General features: G+C 46.5%; 1 protein-coding gene across 1 annotated transcript in view; it reads left to right on the top strand.

Moving 5' to 3' along the window:
- The first annotated feature begins 257 nt into the window (after window positions 1-257).
- LOC147641135 (RNA recognition motif (RRM)-containing protein) overlaps window positions 258-24,397 on the top strand; it is a 45,829-nt gene continuing 21,689 nt past the window's right edge. The window contains exons 1-2 of the mRNA XM_086818523.1: window positions 258-513; window positions 652-761. Coding sequence (XP_086674649.1) covers window positions 341-513; window positions 652-761 — 283 coding nt within the window. The 5' untranslated portion in view covers window positions 258-340. The remainder of the gene's footprint in view (window positions 514-651; window positions 762-24,397) is intronic.

Here is a 24,397-nt window from a genome sequence, read left to right as displayed (position 1 = left end):
TAGACACACTACCTACTACTATGTGCCTCACGATATTGTCCAAGGAGATTCGATCCCAAGACCCTCAGGGAGGCACTTGAACTCTTGAGCCATGTGGACTACCGGCTTTTGGCATTAACTGTACCATCAAAGATGTTTACTATCTATCTATTCACTATTGATTTGTTGATTCTAATTGCCTTTTGATACACTATCAAAGATGTTTACTATCTATCTATCACTATTGATTTGTTGATTCTAATTGCCTTTTGATACACTATCAAAAAGGCCAAGGGATTATTTGCAACTTGAACTTCTGAAAGAAAGGTTAGGAGTGGCTTTTCTTCTTCAACCTTTGCCCATGAATCCTCTGACGCAGGTGAAGAACACTCAGAAGATCACAGCGCGAGAGGCAGCCCTCGGAGTTTCTGATGCGGGCTCCTGGCACGCGAAGTACAAGGACTCCGCCTACATCTACGCGGGCAACTTCTCCTTCGACCTCACAGAAGGCGACCTCCTAGCCGTCTTCGCCCAGTAAACTACCCTCACTTGCCTCAGAAGTCTTGTTGAATTTCTCCATTTGCAACAACGGTAAACCCTAGATTTGAAACCCTAACTCTCACATCTAAATTCAGACTCTGGGATTTTTGCCCCCTTCCTGGTCGATCGCAGGTACGGTGAGATCGTAGATCTCAACCTCGTCCGTGACAAAGCTACAGGAAAATCACGAGGTTTTGCCTTTCTTGCCTACGAAGACCAGCGCAGCACAGTCCTCGCAGTCGGTAGGTTTTCTAGAATTTAGTTTCTATCTAATAATGAAGTAAATGAATAAAAAATGGCGTGTGTGTGAGAGAGAGAGAGAGAGAGAGAGAGAGAGAGGGGAAAGCGGGGGGCGGCGATGATCACAACGATGATGGTATGGTATAACATAGGTAGCTACTAGCTGCTTCCCACTAACTAAGGCAACTCGCCTTTTTTAGGCTTCAATGCTTTTGACTGATACCCAACGTCTGCTACTCGAGCTAGTCCAGGCCTAGCTATGCCTATTGTAGCTTGCCTTTGGGGAGAGAGAGAGAGAGATGATAATGATGTTAAGGTGTATGTAAATGATGTATCGTCTTACTCTATATGACGATGACAGAGACACATAATGATGATGTTATGGTATGTGATGACAATGACGATATTGACCATGAAAATGAATGGGTGTGGTCATTATTGAGTAGGACAATGACAAGGTGATGAGAGACTAGCATGCAATTGCCAAGGACTTTGTGATCCTAGAACTTTGAATGAGTAGGTCATCTAACCATGTGATCATCTCCGATTCAATGCTTCACCGCTTTCCGTTCAAGGTGTCCCGTATCACGTGAACCTTGGAAATCACAAAAAGCAACCGGACAACCCAAGTCTAGAAGATTCCAGCAATGGGTTTACAAGTTACTCCCTTCAGGAGTTAATCATCCTCCTAGCTGGCAAGTCTGGCTCAATACCAATGTAAAGAGCACATATCTAGAAACCCTAATAGGGTTAGAGAAACCTGCTTCAAATTTGAATTGATCACTATGATAGATTGTGGCTAGTGACCCACCCAGCCATATGCTCCATTCCAGAGTCAGCCTCAAGCCTAAGGTCGAATTGCAATGAGTCGGCCAGGCCCCGACAACCACACCCTGGCATCCCATACCACCAATGTGCCTGCCACCTGCGACTACTATGGCCTTGAGGTCCTGCTCGTCTTGAGATGAAGCTCCTCCTCCACAACGGATCCTTGTAATAATCGTAACCAACCTCTAAGCCACTTATATAGTAATAACCCTGCTATAATTGGCTCTCTACTTTTTTAAGGTTTTAGCCATATATAGCCCCTAGCTTACTTTTAATTGACTCTAAGCCAACTCAGACCTCATCCTTGCTGGCATTAGCCCTATGGGCGAGTCCGATTGGCCCCAATGCTCAGGTAAGTCCTTACCCTAACCATGGGTTAGCTTACCCCTTAATTGTGGGTTATTCTAACCCTGGTTAACACTCAATGAGAGGGGGGAGTATGGTAGGCCATTTCTCCTAAACGAAAAACACGTATGCCATTTGTTTTGCACTTGTAGGTTAACAGATTCTAAGTTCTAAATAGAGCGTAGTCACAGGAAACGGCCGTTTCAAGACCCCATTCGTTTCCATGGCCGTTTCTCGTTTCCCAAATGACATTGTCACAAGAAATGGCCGTTTCCGCCCCTAAAAACACTTTGTTGGGGTAAAGGCGTTATGCCCACCCTTATAGTGTGTACAAGCCCATAAGTTATAGTACATAGTACACTTAGTACTTTTAATGTACTAAGTGCACTATGTGTACTAGTGCAATATACATGTGTGATAGGGGAGTCACACACTCATGCTTTTCATGAGTTGACTTATCCCCACAACTCTCTCTCTCTCTCTCTCCCTTGCTTCTCTGTGTATGTCTCCCATGGATGAACTCTAAACCCTAATTCAGGTTTCTCCCCATCAACTGGTATCAGAGCCTCGCTACTGTGACCTTGATACAAGCTGCTCACACTAAAGGGCTTTGCTGCGAGTGTTGATGCCCTGCAGGCTTTGCTGCGAGTGTTGATGCCATTGGCGAAGGCAGCAGCCCTAGGCGACCTGTAGCGTGGCTGAGGCAGCACACGTCTATACTCAGGCGAAGACTAGTGCTGCTGGCTGAGATAGCGCTGGGCGTACATACGCTAGGCGAAAACAGCAGCTGGGAGCGATGGCGTAGAAGGTCGCAAGCAGGCGCTAGGCGTAAAGCCACAAAAATCGCAGCGAACTGAACGAAGCGATAGGCGAAGCGTGAGCTGGCCAACTGGAGTAGAAACGTAAGCAAATACGTGAAGCGCCCGGCGTTGAGCGAACAAACGCTGGGCGTAGATGCGCGAGGCGACAGCAGCCATTAGCGCATAGGTGACAACTGGCTGCTGGTGCGGTGAGCGTGGACAAAGGTCCCGTCGGCCACTGTACAAAGGTCAGCGTGCCGTAAGCCAAGGCCAGGAGGAGCCCGTCGACGTGTATGCTTGTCGACTACTCGGGCATCGCCAGGGACGTTGGGAAGTGTGGAAACGAAGAAAGCCCCATTCCATAGCCAGCCCACGTGGCTGCCCACCTGCACAGCAGCAACATCAGCAAGAAGCCTCCCTCCCTTTTCTGCAACAGCATCAAATCTCCTGCAACAGCATCTGCAATCAACAGAAATCAACCTGCAAATCAGACAAAATCAAAAATTTCAGAGGTATTTGCCTCTAATTTTTTGCGAATTTCTTATCAATTTAATCAATTGAGCAGGTATAGGTGCCCAATTGCTCAATTTTTGAGCAAAATTGGCAAAATTGGGTGACATTGGTCACAATCAGGATAAATTTGCAGGAAATTGGTCAAATCAGGATCAATTTGCAGGAAATTGGATGTCGAAATTTGGGGCTTTTGATGTAATTGTGCAATTAAGCACTCATACATGCTGTATGATGTGAAAATCGCACATTTGGGCAAAATTGCAGCAAATTGCAGTGCAAATCAAGGGGCTTTTGTGCCGATTTGGTTGATTTGCATACAGGCAATCGCATTTGATGCTGTGAATAATGTGCTGATGCCTTACAAGCACTCAATGTGCCTGTAAATCAAGGGGCTTTCATGTATTTGATGTATATGTGGCCAGGGGGAAGCATCGTGAACACTCTGGATGCCTTCATGTGCGCCAATGTACCATGCATGATCAGAAATTGATCTCAAATCAAGGGGCTTTTCAAGTTTGTATGCTTGTTGAGCTTGGCAAAGCAGCAGGCAAGACATTTATGTCTTGAATCCTCAGAAATCAGCTTGCAGTCAAGGGGCTTTTGCCCAATTTCTGTTCGGGTTTGTTTTATGCAGTGTACAGGACTGTAAAAGTCTGATTTTCACTCATTTGGACAGCCAGGAGAGCATTTATTGCTATTGTACCTGCTGGTACAGATTTGGCACAGCTTTGTGCATGTTTTGGCATGGCTGTACACTGTTTTGAGTGATCAAAAGGTTCAAATTCAGCTGCTGAAATTGCCGGTACAGGTTTGGTACATCATTTGTAAGCAATTAGTACTGCTGTACAGTACTTTGGAAGGGCAAAAGAGCACATTCAAGGTGCTGTCCAAAATCTGCAGCAACCAGATTTTGGTGTTTTCATCACAAAAAGTGGGAGAAAAGTTGCATTCTTGCTTCCGCAGTGGGAGATAAAGCTTGGGAGAACATTTGTAAGCACTTTGTGTGCTTTGGGTGCAGTGTTTGCACATCTTGGTGCAGTGTTTGCACATTTGCAGGGAGTCAGGCATTGACAGGTTGCATATTGCTATGGCAACCACAGGTGAGAGCTCTTCATTGCTTCACATCAAGAAGCTTGAAGGCTCGCATAATTATGATATTTGGCAAACCCAGTGCTACAATGTGTTGCTTCAGAAAAAGCAGCACAAGCCTATCAAAGAAAGGGGTGTGATGCCCGCTTCTCTTACTGCTGAAGAGTGGGAAGATATGGATGAGCTGGCAAGATCTACTATCATGTTGTCTGTGTCAGACTCATTACTTTTCAGCATTCGTGAAGAGAAGACAGCTTGGGGAATGTGGCAGAGATTGCAGGACTTGTATGCCCAACAAAGTGCCTCAAGCAAAGTGTATTGGTTGAAGAAACTCATAGGCCTTCAGATGAAGGAAGGGGCTTCTATGACAGCCCATCTCAATGAGTTTAATGGTATTGTCAGCCAGGTCATCAATCAAAAGTTGGCAATGGACGATGAGTTCAAAGCCACTTTTTTGTTATGCACTTTGCCAGAGAGTTGGGACACATTCAGGACAGCCACTAGCAATTCGAATGCTATGCTGTCATATGCAGATGTTGAGGGTGCTCTTCTTCAAGAAGAGATGAACAGGAAAAACAACTCTGTTGGAAAGTCCAATGCAATGAATGCACGTGGGAGATCCCAACAAAGGGGAAAAAGCCAAGAAAGGGGAAGGAGCAAGTCTCGCTCCAAAAAGGATTTGGAATGCCATTATTGTGGCAAGAAGGGACACATTAAAAAGCAATGCTACAAATGGAAAAATGATCAAAAAGAAAAGGGAAAAGGCAAAGACAAAGAGAAGGATGAAGCCAAAGATGTAAAGCCAAAGGGCAAAAGTGGAGTCAAGATCGAAGAAATCAATGTGTCACATGCAGGTGGCAGTGAGGATGAGGTCCTCTTTACGTCTTCACTTGATGCCCATTCACTTCTTACAGGTGGTCATGGTATGCACTCATGGATCATTGATTCAGGTGCCTCCTTTCATGTCACAGGTTGCAGAGACTTGTTTGTCAGGTACACTGCTGGCAATGAAGGAGTGGTTTATTTGGGTGATAACCATGCATGCAAGATACTTGGCAGAGGTGATGTGAGGCTTGTATTTTCAGATGGCTCACAGCTTATGCTCCATGATGTCAGGCATGTGCCTGAGATCAAGAAGAATCTGCTTTCTACTGGACAGCTTGATGATGCTGATTATGTTACCACATTTGGTAGTGGAAAGTGGAAGATTAGTAAGGGCTCACTGGTTGTTGCCAGAGGCTCTAAAGTGGACACTCTTTACTTTATGCATGCAGGTGTTTGCCACCATGCTAATGTAAATGCAACCGAGCTGCCGGAAATTTCTATGTGGCATAGCCGGTTGGGACACATGAGTGTCAAGGGAATGGAGCAATTGTCTCGTTTGGGTTACTTGCCTTCTCTAAAGTTTTCAAGTTTTCAGTTTTGTGAGCATTGTATATATGGTAGGCAACTACAGTGCCCCCACAAGAAAGCTCTTGGACAGAAAGATGCTCAGTTAGAGCTTGTGCATACAGATGTATGTGAGATGCCTCAGCTTTCTTTGGGAGGGGCAAAATATTTTGTGTCTTTTATTGATGATGCCACACGCAAGGTGTGGGTTTATCCTCTTCGTTTGAAGAGTGATACTTTCTCAGTGTTTCAGAAGTTTGTTGCTCTTGTTGAGAATCAAACTGGCAAAACACTGAAAGCTTTGCGTTCCGACAATGGTGGAGAGTACATGTCCAAACAGTTTCAGGACTTTTGTGATGCTAAAGGCATCAAGAGGGAGCTCTCTACTCCTTATGATCCTCCACAAAACGGGACAGCAGAGAGGATGAACAGGACCATTCAGGAGAAGGTCCGTTCTATGTTGTCACATGCTGCATTACCTCATGGTTTTTGGGCTGAAGCTATTATGACAGCCGTTCACCTTATAAACAGGTCACCTAACACGAGGCTTGGTGGGAAAGTGCCAGAAGAAGTATGGACAGGGAAGCCTCCGTCATACAAGCACTTGAGAGTGTTTGGTTGCGTTGCGTACGTGCACATACGCAGGGAAATGCGCACCAAACTTGATCCTAAGTCTCACAAATGCATATTCCTAGGATATGGTGACAGAGGTGAAATGGGGTATAGACTTTGGGATCCCACAAATAGAAAGATCATACGCAGAAATGATGTAATTTTTGATGAAACATGCATGTATAAGGAGCCTGCAAGGCAACAGGAGCCTGGCAGAGTCATCTTTGATGATGATGGACATCATGGACAACAACAAAGGGCTGTAAATCAGCCATTACAGCAGGAAAACCAGCCCTTAAATGGTGCTGAAAATGGTCCAAATGGACAGCCAGAGATGGCAGAAGATATCCCTATGGATATACCACAGTTGGAGGAGATACCGGGCATGATATTTCAGCCTTATGGCATGGAACAGGAGCCACCAATGGGTGATATGCAGGCTGGACAGCAACCTGCAAATGATGGTCATTGGGTACGGAGGTCCACTAGACCCTCCAGAGCCGCTGACAGGTTTGTTCCAGGGGTTGACTACTTGATGCTCACTGAGTGTGGGGAGCCCTCATGTTATAAAGAGGCTTTACAGAGGGCAGACAAAGCTCTATGGGAGTGTGCCATGAAGTCAGAGATGGATTCTCTGCATAAAAATGGAACTTGGAAGTTGGTGCCTTTGCCTGCAGGCAAGAAGGTTTTGCCATGCAAGTGGGTATACAGGCTCAAAGTTGCACCAGATGCAAAGCCAAGATACAAAGCCAGGTTAGTGGCTAAGGGCTTTAAGCAGGAATATGGTGTGGACTTTGATGAGATCTTCTCTCCAGTGGTCAAAATGACCACACTTAGAGCTGTGTTGGCTTTGGTTGCACATGATGATCTGGACTTGATTCAGATGGATGTGAAGACTGCTTTTCTTCACGGTGATCTCCATGAGGAGATATATATGCAGCAGCCAGAGGGTTATGCAGTAAGTGGAAAGGAGAAGCTTGTATGCAAGCTCAAAAAGAGTCTTTATGGGCTCAAACAGGCACCAAGAGAATGGTATCATAAATTTGATACATTCATGAAATCTCAGAAATTCAGGAGAAGTGACATAGATCACTGCTTGTACACCAAAAAAGCTTTGGATGGCAGTCTATTGATTCTCATCTTGTATGTTGATGATATGTTGATTGCCGGGAAATCTCGTAAGGAGATGGATACCTTGAAGCAGAGGCTGCATCAGACCTTTGATATGAAGGATCTGGGTGATGCAAATCACATCTTGGGTATGCGGATACTTCGGGACAGAAATCAGCATGTGTTGTATTTGTCTCAGAAGGAATATATTGGCAAAGTTTTGCAGAGGTTCAATATGGACGGGGGGAAGAAGGCTAGTACTCCTTTGCCTCCATATGTGAAACTCAGTGCTATGGACAGCCCACAGTCGGATAGTGACAGGGCTGATATGGCCAAGATTCCGTATGCTTCAGCTTGTGGCAGTCTCATGTATGCCATGGTTGCTACTAGGCCAGACATTGCATTTGCAGTGGGAGTGGTTTCTAGATACATGGCCAACCCTGGCAAGAAGCATTGGGAAGCAGTGAAAGGTGTCATGAGATACCTGAAGGGCACACAGGATTTGTGCATTTGCTTTGGCAAACAGGATGCATTAGTGCATGGTTACACGGATTCGGATTATGCCGGTCATCCAGATAACCGGAAGTCTACTACCGGTTATGTATTTACATTCACAGGAGGTGCTGTGTCATGGATATCCAGGATGCAGAAGTGCACTGCCTTATCTACTACAGAGGCCGAGTATATTGCAGCCACAGAGGCTTGCAAGGAGGCATTATGGCTATCTCGGTTAGTGGTTGATTTGGGCTATACAGGGGATATTCCATTGTTGCATTGTGACAGTCAGAGTGCCATTCAGTTGGCAAAGAACCCTGTTTTTCATGCAAAGACGAAGCATGTGGATGTGAAGTATCACTTCATCAGAGAGGTGATAGAGAACAAGCAAATTCAGCTTGTTAAGATTCACACGGATGACAACCCGGCTGATCTGTTGACGAAGAGTTTGCCTCCGGAGCGGTTTGCTCATTGCAGACACTTGATGGGCATTGGATGAGGCCATTTTCAGCCTTGATATGGCCTTGTATATTATCATGTACATGCTGATTTTTTCTTTTCCTTTACTTAAGGGCACTTTGCCTTTAAGTGGGAGGTTGTTGGGGTAAAGGCGTTATGCCCACCCTTATAGTGTGTACAAGCCCATAAGTTATAGTACATAGTACACTTAGTACTTTTAATGTACTAAGTGCACTATGTGTACTAGTGCAATATACATGTGTGATAGGGGAGTCACACACTCATGCTTTTCATGAGTTGACTTATCCCCACAACTCTCTCTCTCTCTCTCTCCCTTGCTTCTCTGTGTATGTCTCCCATGAATGAACTCTAAACCCTAATTCTCTCCCCATCACACTTTTCCCCGTTTCCATTCCTTGAACGTTTCTGTTTCTCTTTTTTGGTGACTATAGAACAGAGCTAATGCAACCCCTAGTGACCATGGTTTGGCAAACCAACAAATGAGAATATGAAAATCAAAACATGTGGAGAGGGGTGTTTTACTGCCCCATATCCAAGGAAAAAAGCAAGAGCTTTTTTGGATGTTTGCTTGAGTTTGCTTGTCTTTTGACACGAATTTGTGCGTATGGTTGTGGGTGGAGCCTTGTGGCCTTAGTCGCCCTCATGAAAAGGGGCTATGGACTGTTTTGTCATGGCATACAAAGGGCTTTTTTGGATGTTTGCTTGAGTTTGCTTGTCTTTTGACACGAATTTGTGTGTATGGTTGTGGGTGGAGCCTTGTGGCCTTAGTCGCCCTCATGAAAAGGGGCTATGGACTGTTTTGTCATGGCATACAAAGGGCTGATCAAGTTCTTCAAAGAGCCGAATTCTGTGTGTTTGATTATGCGATGTAGGGGGGTGTGCACATGGGCCAGCCCATAAGGCACCATGATGGGGGTTGCCTTGTATATGCTGTTAGACACCATATACCACCCCTTGTCAGAATATGCAGCGGAGATGATGACCAAATCTGGGAACACAAGAGCAAAAACGCAGGCAGAAAAACAGCACAAGAGAGAGAGAGAGATGTAGGCGTGTAACTCTGCTCTATATACACAAGAAGATCCCGAGGAATGATACAAATGAGGTATGGGGGCTGAGGACCTATATATACCCCCCTAGAGGGCAGTCGGCCAGCATAAGGAAAAGCCCACGACTGATAAAAAGGTCCACGATTGCATAAATGCAGTCGGCCAGCAATCTGGTGCCCAAAACTGATCAAAACCAGTCGGCCAGCAGCAAGAGTGCCCACGACTGATAAACATCCAGTCGGCCAGCACTGTATTGCTCTTGGCACCCTTTGGCAGCCCTCCCAAGCCTCAGAAAAATGGGAAAAAATAGGGGAAAAATGCGGAGAGTGGGGAAAAATGGGAAAACACCTCATAAGGGCGGGCACACCCACAACAAAGGCCCTGGTGTATAAAACTGGACAGGAGATGACTTCTAACACCCCTAAGCATCCTGTCGGCAGCCTGTATAAGCTATTTACAGCCTTTACAGCATATAGCATCAAGTCGGCCAGGCTTATAGAAGTTGGGTGGCAGCCCCGACCCCACACATTGAAGGAGAAAGCATAGGTGGAAGCATAAACAGTAAACATATGAGAGAGTGCAAAGGAAATAGAGAGTTGGACAAGATCACCTTTTATAACAGCAGTAAAGCTTTACAATGGCAATGGCCAGCAATTGGATGTTGAACTATGTGCAAGTGGATTGGAAGAAGAAGTGAATAAAGGGGAACTCCTTATATAGTGCCTTAGTGAGTTGGCCGACCGCCTCTAGGGCTGGCCGACTGCTCATAGGACAAATAAATAGGATAACCAAAGATAACCATGTTCTGCCAGATGTCTAATACTTGGAACTCCGAATCACGGTCCACATGCACCAGTAGGTGGAGCTGTAATCAGCCCCCTCTCCTACCCACGTCTCTTTTGGCTGGAAGCACATGGGGGGAAACTGCATAGATTATGAACTGGATCTGTTCCAAGTTCATTGTTCGAGGCTTTTGGGACGTGATGTGTTCCGTCCACTGTTGGGGATTATGGGCGCGGTGTCTAGTAGCTCAAAAATAGAGTAGCTCATCATCTATTTTTGGAGTTCATTGCACACTTGTGCGGGAATTCATGGCCAAGCAAAGTTCCTTACTGTTTGTGGTGGCATCTTGTTTCGAGGAAACATGTTGGTGGGTGCTCTCTCCGAGGTAATTCCAGTATTCGCGATGCTGGAGGGTCCATGGTTGCATCTTCATTGACTTATCTTCTTCCGACTCTTGCACACTATTAGCTGCAGAGGGGGTGTTAGAATTGTGCATCTCAATTCTAACACACATGTGAAGAGCGTAGCATTTAATGCTATTTTTACTCAGTCATGGGCTGGAAAATAGACCGACAGAAGCATATTTACACTAACCAGTAGCATCCTGCTCATATATAAGGCGCCTCTTGGTCCCTTGCATAAATCACATTCATTCACAAGTATTCAGCAAGTAGATAAAGAGAACATGTGTGCTTGAGTTCCCTCAGGGTTCTTGGAGCATACAATCAGCCTCAAGCACTCCGTGCTTCAGTCCAAGGCAGCATAGAAGATCCTCTTATCTTCAGCTAGCATATGTGGATATCCTCAGCAGTTCTGGATTTCTTCTACAGCGCTATTGGTTCAGCATCATGTGGTTCAGCCTGCATTCGGTCTTCCTTGTCCTTGTGTTTGGCAGTCCACAATCATCATTCTCATCGTTGTACAAAGTTCTCCAAAGTAGTACAACCAAATACTCCTGCTTGGGGGGGAAAGGCTTTATTGCGCGCTACGATGAACAACCTATTGCATGCTATAGATTTGGATTCACGAGGACGTGAATCTAATAGGAGGAGGAGATAATGTTACGTCCCAAATTGGGCCTTGGACCAATGTTAATTGTCATGGCCTTGTGAAAATGGAACAGTACAAGTGTGGGCATGGTGGTTGCAGAGTCAGAATATTTTATGATTCACATGGGGGGTGCCCGGACAGAGTTTAAGATGTGTGGACATCCCTAGGTGTGAAGGGGGGGGAACTAGAAACATTAAACTTTAATGTTTATTAAAGTTTGCCCCTAGGCCTTAGTGGCCCTAGGGAACTTATTAAAGTTTGGGGCCCTAGGGATTATTTTTGGGAAGAGGGCCACTTTTGGAGAGTTTCTCTCTCTTCTCTCTCTCTCTCTCTTCGCTTTTGGGGAGTCGTGGAGCAAAAGTGGGATTGGATGGGTGGAAAAGCTGTGGAAGGAAGGGGCGACTGCTGGAGATTGCTTGCTGCTGTTTTCACTGTGCAAACCAGCCGTACAGCCCTGTACGGACAGGCTGCAGGCTTCTTCTTGTTCCACGCTTCACACAGGACTTGCTGCTGATTCCTTTCTCTGCTGGATTCTCTGCGCACAGGCACTGTGCAGGCTGTACCAACAAGTACACAACCAGTACAGTACTGTATGGCTGCCGTACAGTGTACGGACAGCCAGGTACAGCAAGTACAACTGTTGCAGGCGGCGTAAACAGGTGCTGGACAGAACTGTGTACTCAGATTCAGGCAGGTACAAGAGTGGACAGCAGACTGTTTGTGCAAATACAACACGTATCCCGAGGTGGTACAGACGGGTACAGTGCTGATTTTCAGATCTATATTTTCAAGGACAGCATAAGAGTGAACATCAGGAGGAGGATACAGGCAAGTACAAGCACATGTGTGAAGCAGGGTTGTGGATACAAGTGCCTGCAAGTACAGATTGGTGCTGTTGCTTCCTCCAGTGCTGTTTCACGAGCTGAACTTGGTAAGCCTTGTTTCTGTTCATCTATCTCTCTTTCTACTGCTTGATGTCTGTTGCAGATATGAGTTATCTGGCCCCTTGTGAGAGGAGGGGTATGGCAGATTGACAAGGGTTGAGACAGAGTTTGGACAGCACATGTATGTTTGAGCTGAGATGATGTATCATGCACTTGAGTTATGCCAGATGTATGCCCATGGCTGGCCTGCTTAGTGATCTTGGCTGATCAGAGGGAGGCACAGTGTGTTATTTGGAGACACAGATCTGTGTGCATAGATCCTCTGTGCTAAGAAGGATTTGTGGGCCGTCAGATTGGATATACAGGTGTAAACTCTTGGCTGATCTTTGTGTTGTACTCAGCCATTCATTTTATTATAATTGAATAAAGAAATACCGCAAGGGGCGCCAAGCTTTGGGACCAACAGGTGTCGCTGTGTTTTCAGATTTGGGCACTCTAGCTCCAATCTGCTTTGTTTCACATCTAGACTACAAGTGGACGGGTGATTGCTAATCTACCGCACTCTGGTTTTCTATCAGAGGCCGGTTTCAAGGTTCCGTTGCCGGGACCAATCATCAACTTTCTAAAGGGGGTGAGCTCGTGGTTGCTTTGAAGAAAGCCATCGCTGAAAATTCAGCAATCATGTCTGATACAGAGGAAGAGTACTTCTATCATGAAGAAGAAGAGCAAGAGACTTCTCCTGAGAGAGATGTATCTGAGGATATTTTTGCAGGAGAACAGGCTGCAGATGTTGAGCCTTATGAGGATGTAACACAGCCAGAAGATGTGCATGGTAAAGAGGATGATGATGCTCGGTTCAAAGATCGCTTGGCTAGTGTTATGGATACTTTTATGCAGCTCACACAGAGTGAGATTTGCTGAATTTATGAGATCTCGCACAGAGCCCCAGAAAAAGAAGAAGAAGGTTTGTTCGAAGAATCTTCCTCAGGGTCATAGTGGTGCCATCCCACAGGAACCATCTTTTGGCCAGTTTCCGAATATGCAGCATGCTTATGGAGCAAACTCTCAGAGTTCCTTCTATGGACAGCCACCTATTCCTCAGCAGAACATGCATCCAGGTTATTTTGGTGGTGGCATCGGTGTTCCAATCCATGACTGGGGGTTATCCTCAGGGAGGCATGGGTATGTATGGGCCTTTTGGAGCCAATTTTCAGCCTGGCATGCAAGGGAATATGTATGGTGGTATGCAGTCCGGTATGGCTGGAAATATGTTTGCAGGCATGCAACCTGGGATGCAAGGCAATATGTTTGGTGGCATGCAGCCAGGTATGCATAATGGAATGTATGGAAACATGGCTGGAATGTATGGTATGCCCGGCATGGGGATGGGAAATGTTGACCCAATGATGGGTATGAATGTTGGGGGCAGCAATCTTACGAAACCACTTCCATATGATAATCTAACGCCTATGGGAAAGGCGAAGGATTACAAGGAAGGGGGAGCTGCAGTGAAGTTTGACACTTTCAGTGGGGCCAAGGATAAATTGAAGGCACTTACCTTTTTAAAGCAGTTTGATGCTGCTTTTTCTGGTGGGAATTACACAGAGTCCTCTAAGGTGAGGAAAGCTGCCACTTTTCTCAAGGGCAATGCTTTGCAGTGGTGGTCTACTCTTCTTTTGCAGGGCATAGCACCCACCACATGGGTCCAATTCAAACAGGTTTTCTCTTCCGTATGGCTCACATCTACATTTGAGGTGGATGTTATGACCGCATGGAACAAGCTTGATGCTTCAAAGTGTGATAGTTTGGAGGATTATAACAAGAAGTTTTGGGAAGCTCTACTCCCAGTGACTTCTTATCGTGCCGTGCCATTATCTGAGCAGGTAGAGAAATATTGTTGTGGGCTGCCGAAGGAGGTACGAGATTATTGTATAAAGACGAGTAACGAACATGTCATAGATGATTGAAAATGCTATGACAGCTAATGCGTTACTCACAGGTGGTTCATCTGGGTTTAAAGGCAGTAAGAAATTGAGCAAGAAAGCTGAAAAATTTGGGCATGCTTCTCGTGATGCTAAAGGGTCTTCAGAGACAAAGTATAAGAAGTTGCCAATGCCCAAGAGGACTTCTGAGGAAAGACAGGCTTTGAGAGATGCTCAAAAGTGTTTTTACTGTACTGAAGAGGGGCATATGTCATTCAATTGTCCTAAAAGAACGTCCAAAAAGGACCCTGACAATAAAGGGGAGCCCAAGCCAAAGAAACCAAAGCCTTCTACAGGCTTAGTTCCTGATCTTGTGGGGGAGCAGCTAGGTGGTGAAGCTACAGAGTTGTGCAGGGCATGGGGCAAAGTGAGAGATCAGAATGCTTTGATCTTCTTTGACATAGGTGCTAGAGCCAACTTCATTTCACCAGATTTGGCTGGCCGATTGGGGATTCGCGCAGAGGAGATGGGGCCGTTACATGAGGCTAATATGGCTTGTCCAAGGTATGCAGAACCCGTTACTCCTATTATTGGGAAGCTTCGGCTTCATTTGCAGGGTTATGTGGACAGCGAGGAGTTCTTCATCATGCCCTTGGATGGTTGTGATGTTTTGTTGGGGATGCCATGGTGCCACAGGGTACATGCGGTGGTGGATACTTACAATAGGAAAATTACTCTGACTCATAGAGGGAAAGAGCATGTATTGGATGTAAAACTCAAAGGGGAATCTGTTCCTATTGTATCCGCTTCGGCGATTTCATCAGTAATGAAAAAGCATCTTTCCGCGTACTTGATTTATGTAAAGGATGCACAGGATGATGAGTCTAAGTCTAATTTGTCTATGTTAGATAAGGACAGGGCTGATTTCTTAAGTGGGTTTCAAGACTGTTTTTCCGAGTCATTGCCAGGAGAATTACCTCCTGAGAGGCCAGAAGATCATGCCATAGATCTGATTCCTGGTAGTACTCCACCGAATAGACCGCCGTACCGTGTTAGTGCAGCCCAACAGGAAGAGATTATGAGTCAGGTGCAGGAGCTTCTAAATAAGGGGTTGATTCAGCTTAGCTCATCACCCTTTTGCTCACCTGTGCTCTTAGTGCAGAAGAAGGATGGTTCTTGGCGCATGTGTATTGATTACAGGGCGCTGAATAAGAATACCATCAAGAATCGATTCCCCATACCGAGGATCGATGACATCTTGGACCGCTTACAGGGCTTCACAGTTTTCAGTCGTATTGACTTGAAAAGCGGGTATCATCAGATACGCATTAGACCCGAGGATGTGCATAAGACAGCATTCCGAACCACGTTTGGGTTGTATGAGTTCTTGGTTATGCCCTTTGGTTTGACAAATGCGCCTGCTACATTTAACAGAATGATGGACAGGATTTTCAGGCCTCATAGAGAGTTTGTGGGCACATTCTTTGATGATATGATTGTGCATTCACGAACTGAGGAAGAGCATAGAAGGCATTTGGCCATTGTGTTTGCAGAACTCAGAAACCATAGGTTGGTGGTTAATGGCAAGAAGAGTGAGTTTTTTTTGCAGGAGATACATTTCTTGGGGCATATTGTGTCTGGTCATGGAGTCCGTATGGATCCAGCAAAGGTGGAAGCAATACTTAATTGGCCAGCTTTGAGGACCGTGCATGATGTACGCAGCTTTTTAGGATTGTGTTCCTATTACAGGCGTTACATACGGCACTTTGCTGAAATTGCTTCGCCTCTTTATGCTTTGACGAAGAAAGCAACTCCGTTTAGATGGGCTGATCGGGAAATTACAGCATTCAAAAAGCTCAAAGAAAAGCTTACTTCGGACCCAGTATTGGTGTTACCGGACCTCCGAAAGGCTTTTGTTGTCCAGTGTGATGCATGTGGAAGTAGCATTGGTGCAGTTCTCATGCAAGAGGGACATGTGATAGCCTATGAGAGTAGAGTTTTGCAAGATGCTGAGAAGCATTTACAGGTGTATGAGAAAGAGATGTTGGCTGTAATTCACGCTCTTTCTACATGGAAACACTACTTGCTTGGGGCTGATTTCACTGTACAGACAGATCATCAGACCTTGCGTTACTTCCTCACGCAGACTAAGCTTTCAGAGAAGCATATGCGTTGGGCAAACTTTTTGTCAATGTTTCACTTCCAGATTGTGCATGTGGAAGGCAAAAAGAATGTAGTGGCAGATGCTTTGTCACGCAAGCCACAGGTCTCTGCAGTTTCACTTGCTTATCATCATGAGCTTGATGAAATGAAAGAGCAGTATGCCCATGATGAGGATTTTGAAAGGTTGTATGATCAGATGTCTGAGGGTCTGCGGCATGAGCATTATACTCTCAGAGATGGGTTTTTATTGATGCATGGCAGACTGTGTGTTACCAGGCCATTGCGACTCAAGGTTATGATTGAAAGTCATGCTCCACCGTATGCAGGTCATAGAGGTATTGACGCCACGGTTAAAGCAGTGGAGACTTTCTTTTATTGGCCAACCTTGAGAAGAGATGTTGATGCCTTTGTGAGGCAATGCATCGTATGTCAGAAGGTAAAGTTTGACCGTCAGAAGACACCAGGGTTATTACAGCCTTTACCTATTCCGGATAGACCTTGGGAGAGCATTGCCATGGATTTTGTATTTGATCTTCCACGGACACAAACGGGAAATGATGGCATCTGGACTATCATATGCAGGTTCAGTAAGCAGGCTCATTTCATTCCCGTGCGGAAGACAATTAAAGTAGATCGTATGGTGAAGTTGTTCATGGCGAACATCTTCAAGTATCATGGCTTGCCTACGTCTATCATTAGTGACCGTGATCCACGGATGACGAGTTTGTTTTGGAGAGGGTTGTTTGACAACATGGGTACAACTCTCAAGTTTTCATCGTCATTTCATCCACAGACAGATGGTCAGTCAGAAGAGGCTAACTCTACAGTGTTGGATCTTCTCAAGTGTTATGTGTTAGAGCACAAGCAACAATGGGAAAAGTATCTTCCTTTGGTGGAGTTTGCATATAACAACACTGTACATAGCTCGACAGGCAAGGCGCCTTTTGAGATTGTAGAAGGAGGGAAGAAGGTACCACCCATTTTGCATACAAAGGATAAGATCTTTGAGGCTGATCAGTATGTGGAGAGCTTGGATGAAGCTTATCGGAGAGTTAAGTTGGCCCTCCAGAAAACGCAGCTGAAGCAAAAGAAAGCCGCAGACCGTCACAGACGTGATTTACAATTTGCATTGGGTGATTGGGTTCTTTTGCGCTTTGAAAAGGCTAGACTCAAGAAGATGAAGGGTAAAGAGCGCTTATTCCCTAAGTTGAGCATGTGATATTATGGGCCTTTTCAGGTTTTGGAAAAGATTGGTGAGGTAACCTATCGTTTGAAGTTACCAGATCACTGGAGGATTCACAATGCTTTTCACGTGAGTCTTCTTAGACCTTTCCGTGGGGATGTGCCTGAGGATGTATCAGATGAGGCTCAGCCGGAAGTTGAGGAACTTGATGAGGTTCTGATTCCAGAGCAGATACTGGCACATAAAGAAAGGAAGGTACGAGGTAAAGTTTCCCGTCGCTATCTTGTGAAGTTCAAGAACTATTCACCAATGGATGCGAAGTGGATGGAGGAAGGTGACTTAACAGATTCACCTCAGGTTTTGCAGCTTTATCTCGATGCCTTTGAGTTAGAGCCGACTCTTATTGTGGCTTTGTTTCACATCTAGACTACAAGTGGACGGGTGATTGCTAATCTACCGCACTCTGGTTTTCTATCAGAGGCCGGTTTCATTAACCAAGTTTAGATTAACCAACGGTTAAGGGATAAGCTAACTTCTTACATCTACATCTTTTGTTGCCTTCATGACTGGTGCATACAGTTAATTAAAAGTAAGGGCTTAGCTGGGCATTGGGGCGAGTAGGACTGCCTATAGGGCTAATGGCTAGCAAGTTCTAAATTGGCTTAGAGTAAATTAAAAGTAAGCCAAGGGCTATATGTGATTAAAAGCTTCATAAAGCAAAGGGCCAATTATAGCACCGTTATTACTATGTAAGTGGCTTAGGGGTCTCTTATATTATTATGAGGATCCCTTGCGGTGGAGAAGCTTTGCTTGCACGAATAGGATCTCAAGGCCAAAGTAGTAGCAGGTGAAACCAATTGAGACCTATGATAACAAACCCCGGAACACTTGGGACACTGACAGAGAGCACAGTATTGAAACAAACTTTAGGATGCAATGGAATAACCATAAACAACACAAAAGAGAACACAACACTAAGCCGGAACGGTCGGCCCCGTAGGAACTGTTTTATTCCATTGAATAAATTGATACAGACAAACCAAGGTGTGGGTGTAGTCCTGCACCAAATTTTCCACAAAGTTGAGCAAACACCTGCACAGGGATCAAGGTACAAACAACACCAAGAACCAATACAAATCAACCTCGAAACAACAGCCCAACATGGTGTCAAATCCATCGTCCGAACTTCGTGCTGAAACAACCCCAGAAAAACTCTCAAAACAGTTACAGAGAGAAGAACCTGCCGTTGTACGACTCGCACAAGAGAGAAAGGAGGAGCTGCCTGGCCTGCTGTAGCACTGTACGGCCAGCACAAGGGATAAAAGAGGAGCTGCCCGGCTTGCTGTAGCACTGTATAGCCAGCGCAAGGGAGAGGAGGAGCTGTCTGGCCTACTGCACCACTGTACGGCCAGCGCAAGGGAGAGGAGGAGCTGTCCAACTGCTGTACGGCCTGCGCCAGAGAGGAGGCGGCGGCTACTCGTCTACTGTACGGCCTTTTGCAGGTCGGCCAGTAGAAAGAGGAAAACCAGTTGCTATTGAGGGACTGTACGACCAACGAACAGAGAAGAGAGAGAATTAAATTGTTGTCCACCTGCGCTTAGGAGAGAGAAAGATATTTGCTGCAGTCCACCAGGTACCCTCAAGCGTATGCCCTCAAATTTGCTCTTGTTTCTTATTTATGGAGTCAACCAGCCAAAAATAGCCTCCATGCTTTTCTCTTTTTGGCCAGAAGTGACTGTGCTTTTCCCATTGTGCCAAAAGTGGCTTGGCTGCCAAAAATATTTGTTTTTATGCTTTTTCCCAAGCTTGCTTTCGGCACATCCTTCTGTCCACATATACATAATAATAAATCCAGCCCGTCTTTAATGATGTGTGAACACACCAACTTGTAACTTCATAAATCACTTTATATGCTAAAAATCCCATGCTGCTTTTGCTCAAAAGCCATCTTTCAAGCCAAACTTTGCTTGTAAGTGCTCCAGCTTTCTTCTATGGAAAATCCCCATTCGCACCTTGGTTCCAGATAGTGTGTGAAACACTATTCAAGATTGGTGAGGGGACCAAATTGGTGACATCCCCTCCGTCTTATAAGACAGTTGTTCGCAACTATATAAGCTTGATACCACTGAAATATCCTTCAAGTATAGTAGATCCACTGCCCATCAGTAGTATTACATAATTCCAGCATTAAAGCCATAATTCCAGATCCACGATCTGAAGTCAGATACGGGCACAAGAGCCAACCGTATCAAGAAACTGCATCCATATCCAGAGTCAATAACTCTGATAATTACCAGACACAGGCACAAGAGCCAATTGTGTCCCAAATATCCATAAATCCATAAGCCGCTTTTTTGAATGTTCAGGGATGCTGAATCCTTCCCAAAACATAAGTATGAAGTAAGCATCAATGTTGCTAGTCCCGAGAAAAATCACACCATGTTAGGTTGCATTTGCCATACATGTACTGCAAGAAAAACACACCATGTGAGGGATGTTCAGGGATGTTGAATCCTTCCCAAAACATAAGTACAAAGTAAGCAAAATGTTGCTAGTCTTGAGAAAAATCACACCATGTTAGGCTGCATTTGCTATACATGTATTGCAAGAAAAACACACCATGTCAGGGATGCTGAATCCTTCCCAAATATCCATAAATCCATAAGCCGCTTTTTTGAATGTTCAGGGATGCTAAATCCTTCCCAAAACATAAGTACGAAGTAAGCACCGATGTTGCTAGTCTTGAGAAAAATCACACCATGTTAGGCTGCATTTGCCATACATGTACTGCAAGAAAAACACACCATGTCAGGAATGCTGAATCCTTCCCAAATATCCATAAATCCATAAGCCGCTTTTTTGAATGTTCAGGGATGTTGAATCCTTTCCAAAACATAAATACGAAGTAAGCACCAATGTTGCTAGTCTTGAGAAAAATCACACCATGTTAGGTTGCATTTGCCATACATGTACTGCAAGAAAAACACACCATGTCAGGCTGCATCTGCCATACATGTACTGTCATGTCAAGCCTCATAAGCTACACATGTCCTGTCATGTCAAGACTCAAGCCTCATAAGCCATACACGTTCTGTCATGTCAATCTTCACAAGCCATACATGTTCGATCATTTCAAGCTTCATAAGCCACACATGTTTTGTCATGTCAAGCTTCATATGCCACACACGTTCTCTTGCCATGTCAGTGGGCTCACACTAGAGTCCTTCCTGGGGATCCATCCACATACATGCAAGACATAAACTCATGTTGGCATGTTAGTCGGCTCACACCGGAGTTCTTCTGGGGATCCATCCACATACATGCAAAAGGAATGTGCCATGGCATGATCGATGTGAGAAATCCTTCTCCGCAAAGCCGCCAAAACAAGCACATGTTCACACAAGCCAGGGAAGCTCAACTGGCACATTGTCGTTGAAACCGATCCCGTCAAGTGGGAAAGACTCCGTTGGACACCCACACACTTAATAGCACAACTTTAAAACCACAAATTTGAAATGGACAACTTAATACAACTTGAAATTTAAATGAAATGAAATGGAAAGATGGACACCAGCACTGGGGCCGGAACGGGCCGACCACCCCCTCAATATTTGATATATTTATTGGGAGTATTTAATGAATACAATGCTCCATGGGTTCCAAGAACCAGATGATGTCCATGTACATATGAAAACAGTACCAAACAAATAGGCTCGAAGTCGAATTTTGATGTAGAACTCGAAGCAAAACGACCACTAGTGTGGTCCAATCTCTACGGTCCTGTGCTTTCACTGGACTCCGCGGAGAGCGGCTCACTGGTGTTCCGAGACCACGCACAAACAGGCGCTCTCGTACTAACGCCTGGCTCTCCCGATCTCAGCACCTTTGGACCGAGGTTCGCCAATAGAGCTTGGACAACCCGGCACCGAATGGGTGTTGGCCGAGCGGGATGAATCCCTTATCAGATTTAAACATAAAATACTTTACTTAAATCTGAAATTCACTTACTTGTAGATGGTTGATAGAAAATCAATACTCGTGATATGATGAAGCCACCCTTGTTGAAAAAATAGTTGCCTCGTGGTGAACCACCAAGACAAGTATCACCGCAAAAGACTCAGCCACCTGCTGTGAGAGAAGAAGCATCCACTTGCAAGGGAGGAGATGCCTGGTTGCAGTGTGGAGGAGCTCAAGCAAAGTCGCCTGAGGGTAGTGTTCTACTAGCTGGAGCACAAGCGCACAGCCATAGCAGCCTGTAGAGGCATGCGTAGCTTGGAGAGGTGCAGCCGGTAGTGGATGGGCAACCTGCAGGTACTGTCGCCTGGGGGAATAGCCGCCTGTAGGAAGGAAGATGAAAGGGAAGAACACACGCAGCTGCCTACAAGAAGGACAGGCAGCGCAGCCAGAGGGTATGCTGTCGCCTGTAGGAGCAGAGGCAGCATGCTGTAGTTAGGAACAGCCGCCTTTGTGCTGCTGTAGTGGCCTGGCTGCAGTGTACAGCCGCTTGGTTATGACCTGAAGAGGAGATGGCCTAGCAGCTAGCTGTAGCAGAGCAGAAACGTAGGTGGCAGCCGCCTCTGTGCAAGAAGCGTAGCTTGAAACGTGTGCAGCCGTCAGCAACGTTGGAGGAGATGGCCCCTCTTGAGAGCATGCGCCTGTTGTATGCAGTAGCACAGCTCCCTTTGAACAAGGTTCAGCCGTCAACAGCAAACGATGCAAGCGTAGGGTGATGGAGGCGCACGAAATCCCCTTCCTTTTAAAGGTGATCGTGAAGCTTTCCTTTTTTTTTTTCCCGAGAAAAGATCCTTTCATTAGTTATAAAAAAAACGCCCGTAGGGCTACAAAAGATCTCTCCTGCTCCTAAGAGAGATAGAGCAGCGAATACATCATGGCAGCCCGGGAGACTCTCCCTAGGTGCTGCAAAATACAAGCATCAGTACAAAGAACTGAGCGGCTAAATCATACAGTAGGGGGGGGGGGAAAGCCAAACAGGTGGCCTGTAGTGCCAGCGGGGGGATCCCGTGTGTAAGGTGTAGAAAGGGCCACAGCGCCAAGTGGTGTGAAAGGCCTGGCGCCGTAAGATCGCCTCATCCGAGTCTCCCCGGATGCGGTTGTACTGTCCTCGCAGGGTGTGGATCAACTCCTGCCAAATCCCCCGTACAGTCTCTGCTGGTGGCTCCAATCTCCCCTCAAAGGCCGTAAAGCACCGGGCCCTCCAGGTGAACCAGATGGTGAGGCTGCTGAGGAGCTCCCATCGTAAATCCCTCTCCTGTGTCCAGCTGGCGGACGAGAAATCCGGTGCCGGAACCAGGCGAGGCTGGCCCCTAATAAATCTGATGGCCTGACTGCCCTGCTCCATCTCATAGCCCATAGCAGGCCCTGACGAAGTCGACCAAGCAGCGGCACCCCACGTAAACATACCCTCTGGAGAGATGGGGGCCAGAATACGCAGCATCCACAGCCAAATCTGCTGTGCCTGAGGGCAGTCCCAAAGGCAATGTCTCTGTGTCTCCATAGGGTGGCCGCATCGGACGCAGGCCGCCGGAAGACCGCTGTAAACAAGCCAAGTGCCAACTGCTGAGCCCCTGTGGGCGACCAGCCACTGAAAAGCCGAGATCCTGCGGGCCTGCCGACTAGCCCAGAGCCGAGCCCAGAAATCCTCAAGGAACTCCTGTGAGAGTCCCTGTAGTCGCCAATGCCCCGCTGCCGCTGGAGAAACCGTCCTCCTCGCCGTCAAAATATGCCGCCCCAGCCGAACAGTATACTGGAAAAAGGTGATCTCTGTGGCCTCAAGGGATGCATAAGGATCATGCCACTCGTACTCCCCGGGGTCCCACTGTAGCCGGGCCAAGGGGCGCGCTGCATATGCCCATATGCGCCAATCCGGGAGCACATCAGCAGGGTCGGGGTCAATATGCCACTTCCGAGAAGCGGCGGCCACTACCCGAATCCTCTGAAAGGTGCACTCTGCAACCAAAGGCGACTCCACCTCCACTCTCTGGAGTCTGCCCTCATCCTGAATCTCATAGTAGAGGCATCTGCCATCCTCAGTGCTAGCTCTGACAGCAATCAGGATCTCCAACTGTGCAAAGGCTCCCATCCACCGTGGGGCCACTGGCTCGAGAGGCGTGAACCACTCCTCTGTGAGTGCCTCCTGTATATCATCCCTCATAATCAACCCCCCTCTGAAGTGACTCAGCCTCTCCACCTGGATCTCCTCTGGTAGACTGCAGAAAGCCTGCCAGTCTCCAAAACTACGAGCTGGGCTTGCCGCTAAAGGTCCCCAGGCTAGACGAGGCCGAGAACCCAGCATATGACCCTGCTCCGTGCGAACCGCTGGGCTCCAGATGAGCGGCTGTCTGGCCTGCTCCTCAACACAAGAAGGAGGCCGCTGAGAGAGCCCTGGTCTCAGCAGCTCCCAAGCTCTCAGGATGCTCAAAGCAAATCTGTCCTCCCATCCTCTACTGAGGCCTGTCCTCCTCATCTCTATGAAGATCCAGCGAATCTCTGGTGCCCAAGTACCCCCTGCTGGGGGCGCCCGAGCCTGTAGTCGATGCAAGAGGAGCTCTTTCCAAGGCTCAGCGCCTGGAAGCAACCCCCGAACAATAAGCTTCCCCAATAAGGCTCTACTCTGATCGACTGGATCTATAATGCCCAAACCGCCCTGAGCCAGCGGAAGTGTAATAACTGCCCATGCAACCTTTGCCCGAGCTGGCTGACCGTCCCTCCCGGACCACAGAAAGTTCCTGATCAGCCTCTGTACCTGGCTGATGCAAGAGCTCGAGAAAATCCAGCAAGACGTAATGTACCACATGGTCGCTAATAGCACCTGATTTGCCACCACCACCCTCCCAGCCAAGGATAGTCGAGCTGTACTCCAATACAATAGCTTCTTCCGAATGCTCAGAAGAAGCGGGGCAATCTGCTGCTCAGGTGACAAATC

The sequence above is a fragment of the Cibotium barometz genome, chromosome 2 (genome assembly GCF_041138505.1).
Source record: "Cibotium barometz isolate CiBa-2024 chromosome 2, ASM4113850v1, whole genome shotgun sequence".
Taxonomy (NCBI): domain Eukaryota; kingdom Viridiplantae; phylum Streptophyta; class Polypodiopsida; order Cyatheales; family Cibotiaceae; genus Cibotium; species Cibotium barometz.
Note: the sequence above shows the minus strand (reverse complement) of the source record. Positions and strands in the feature narration are given on the sequence as shown.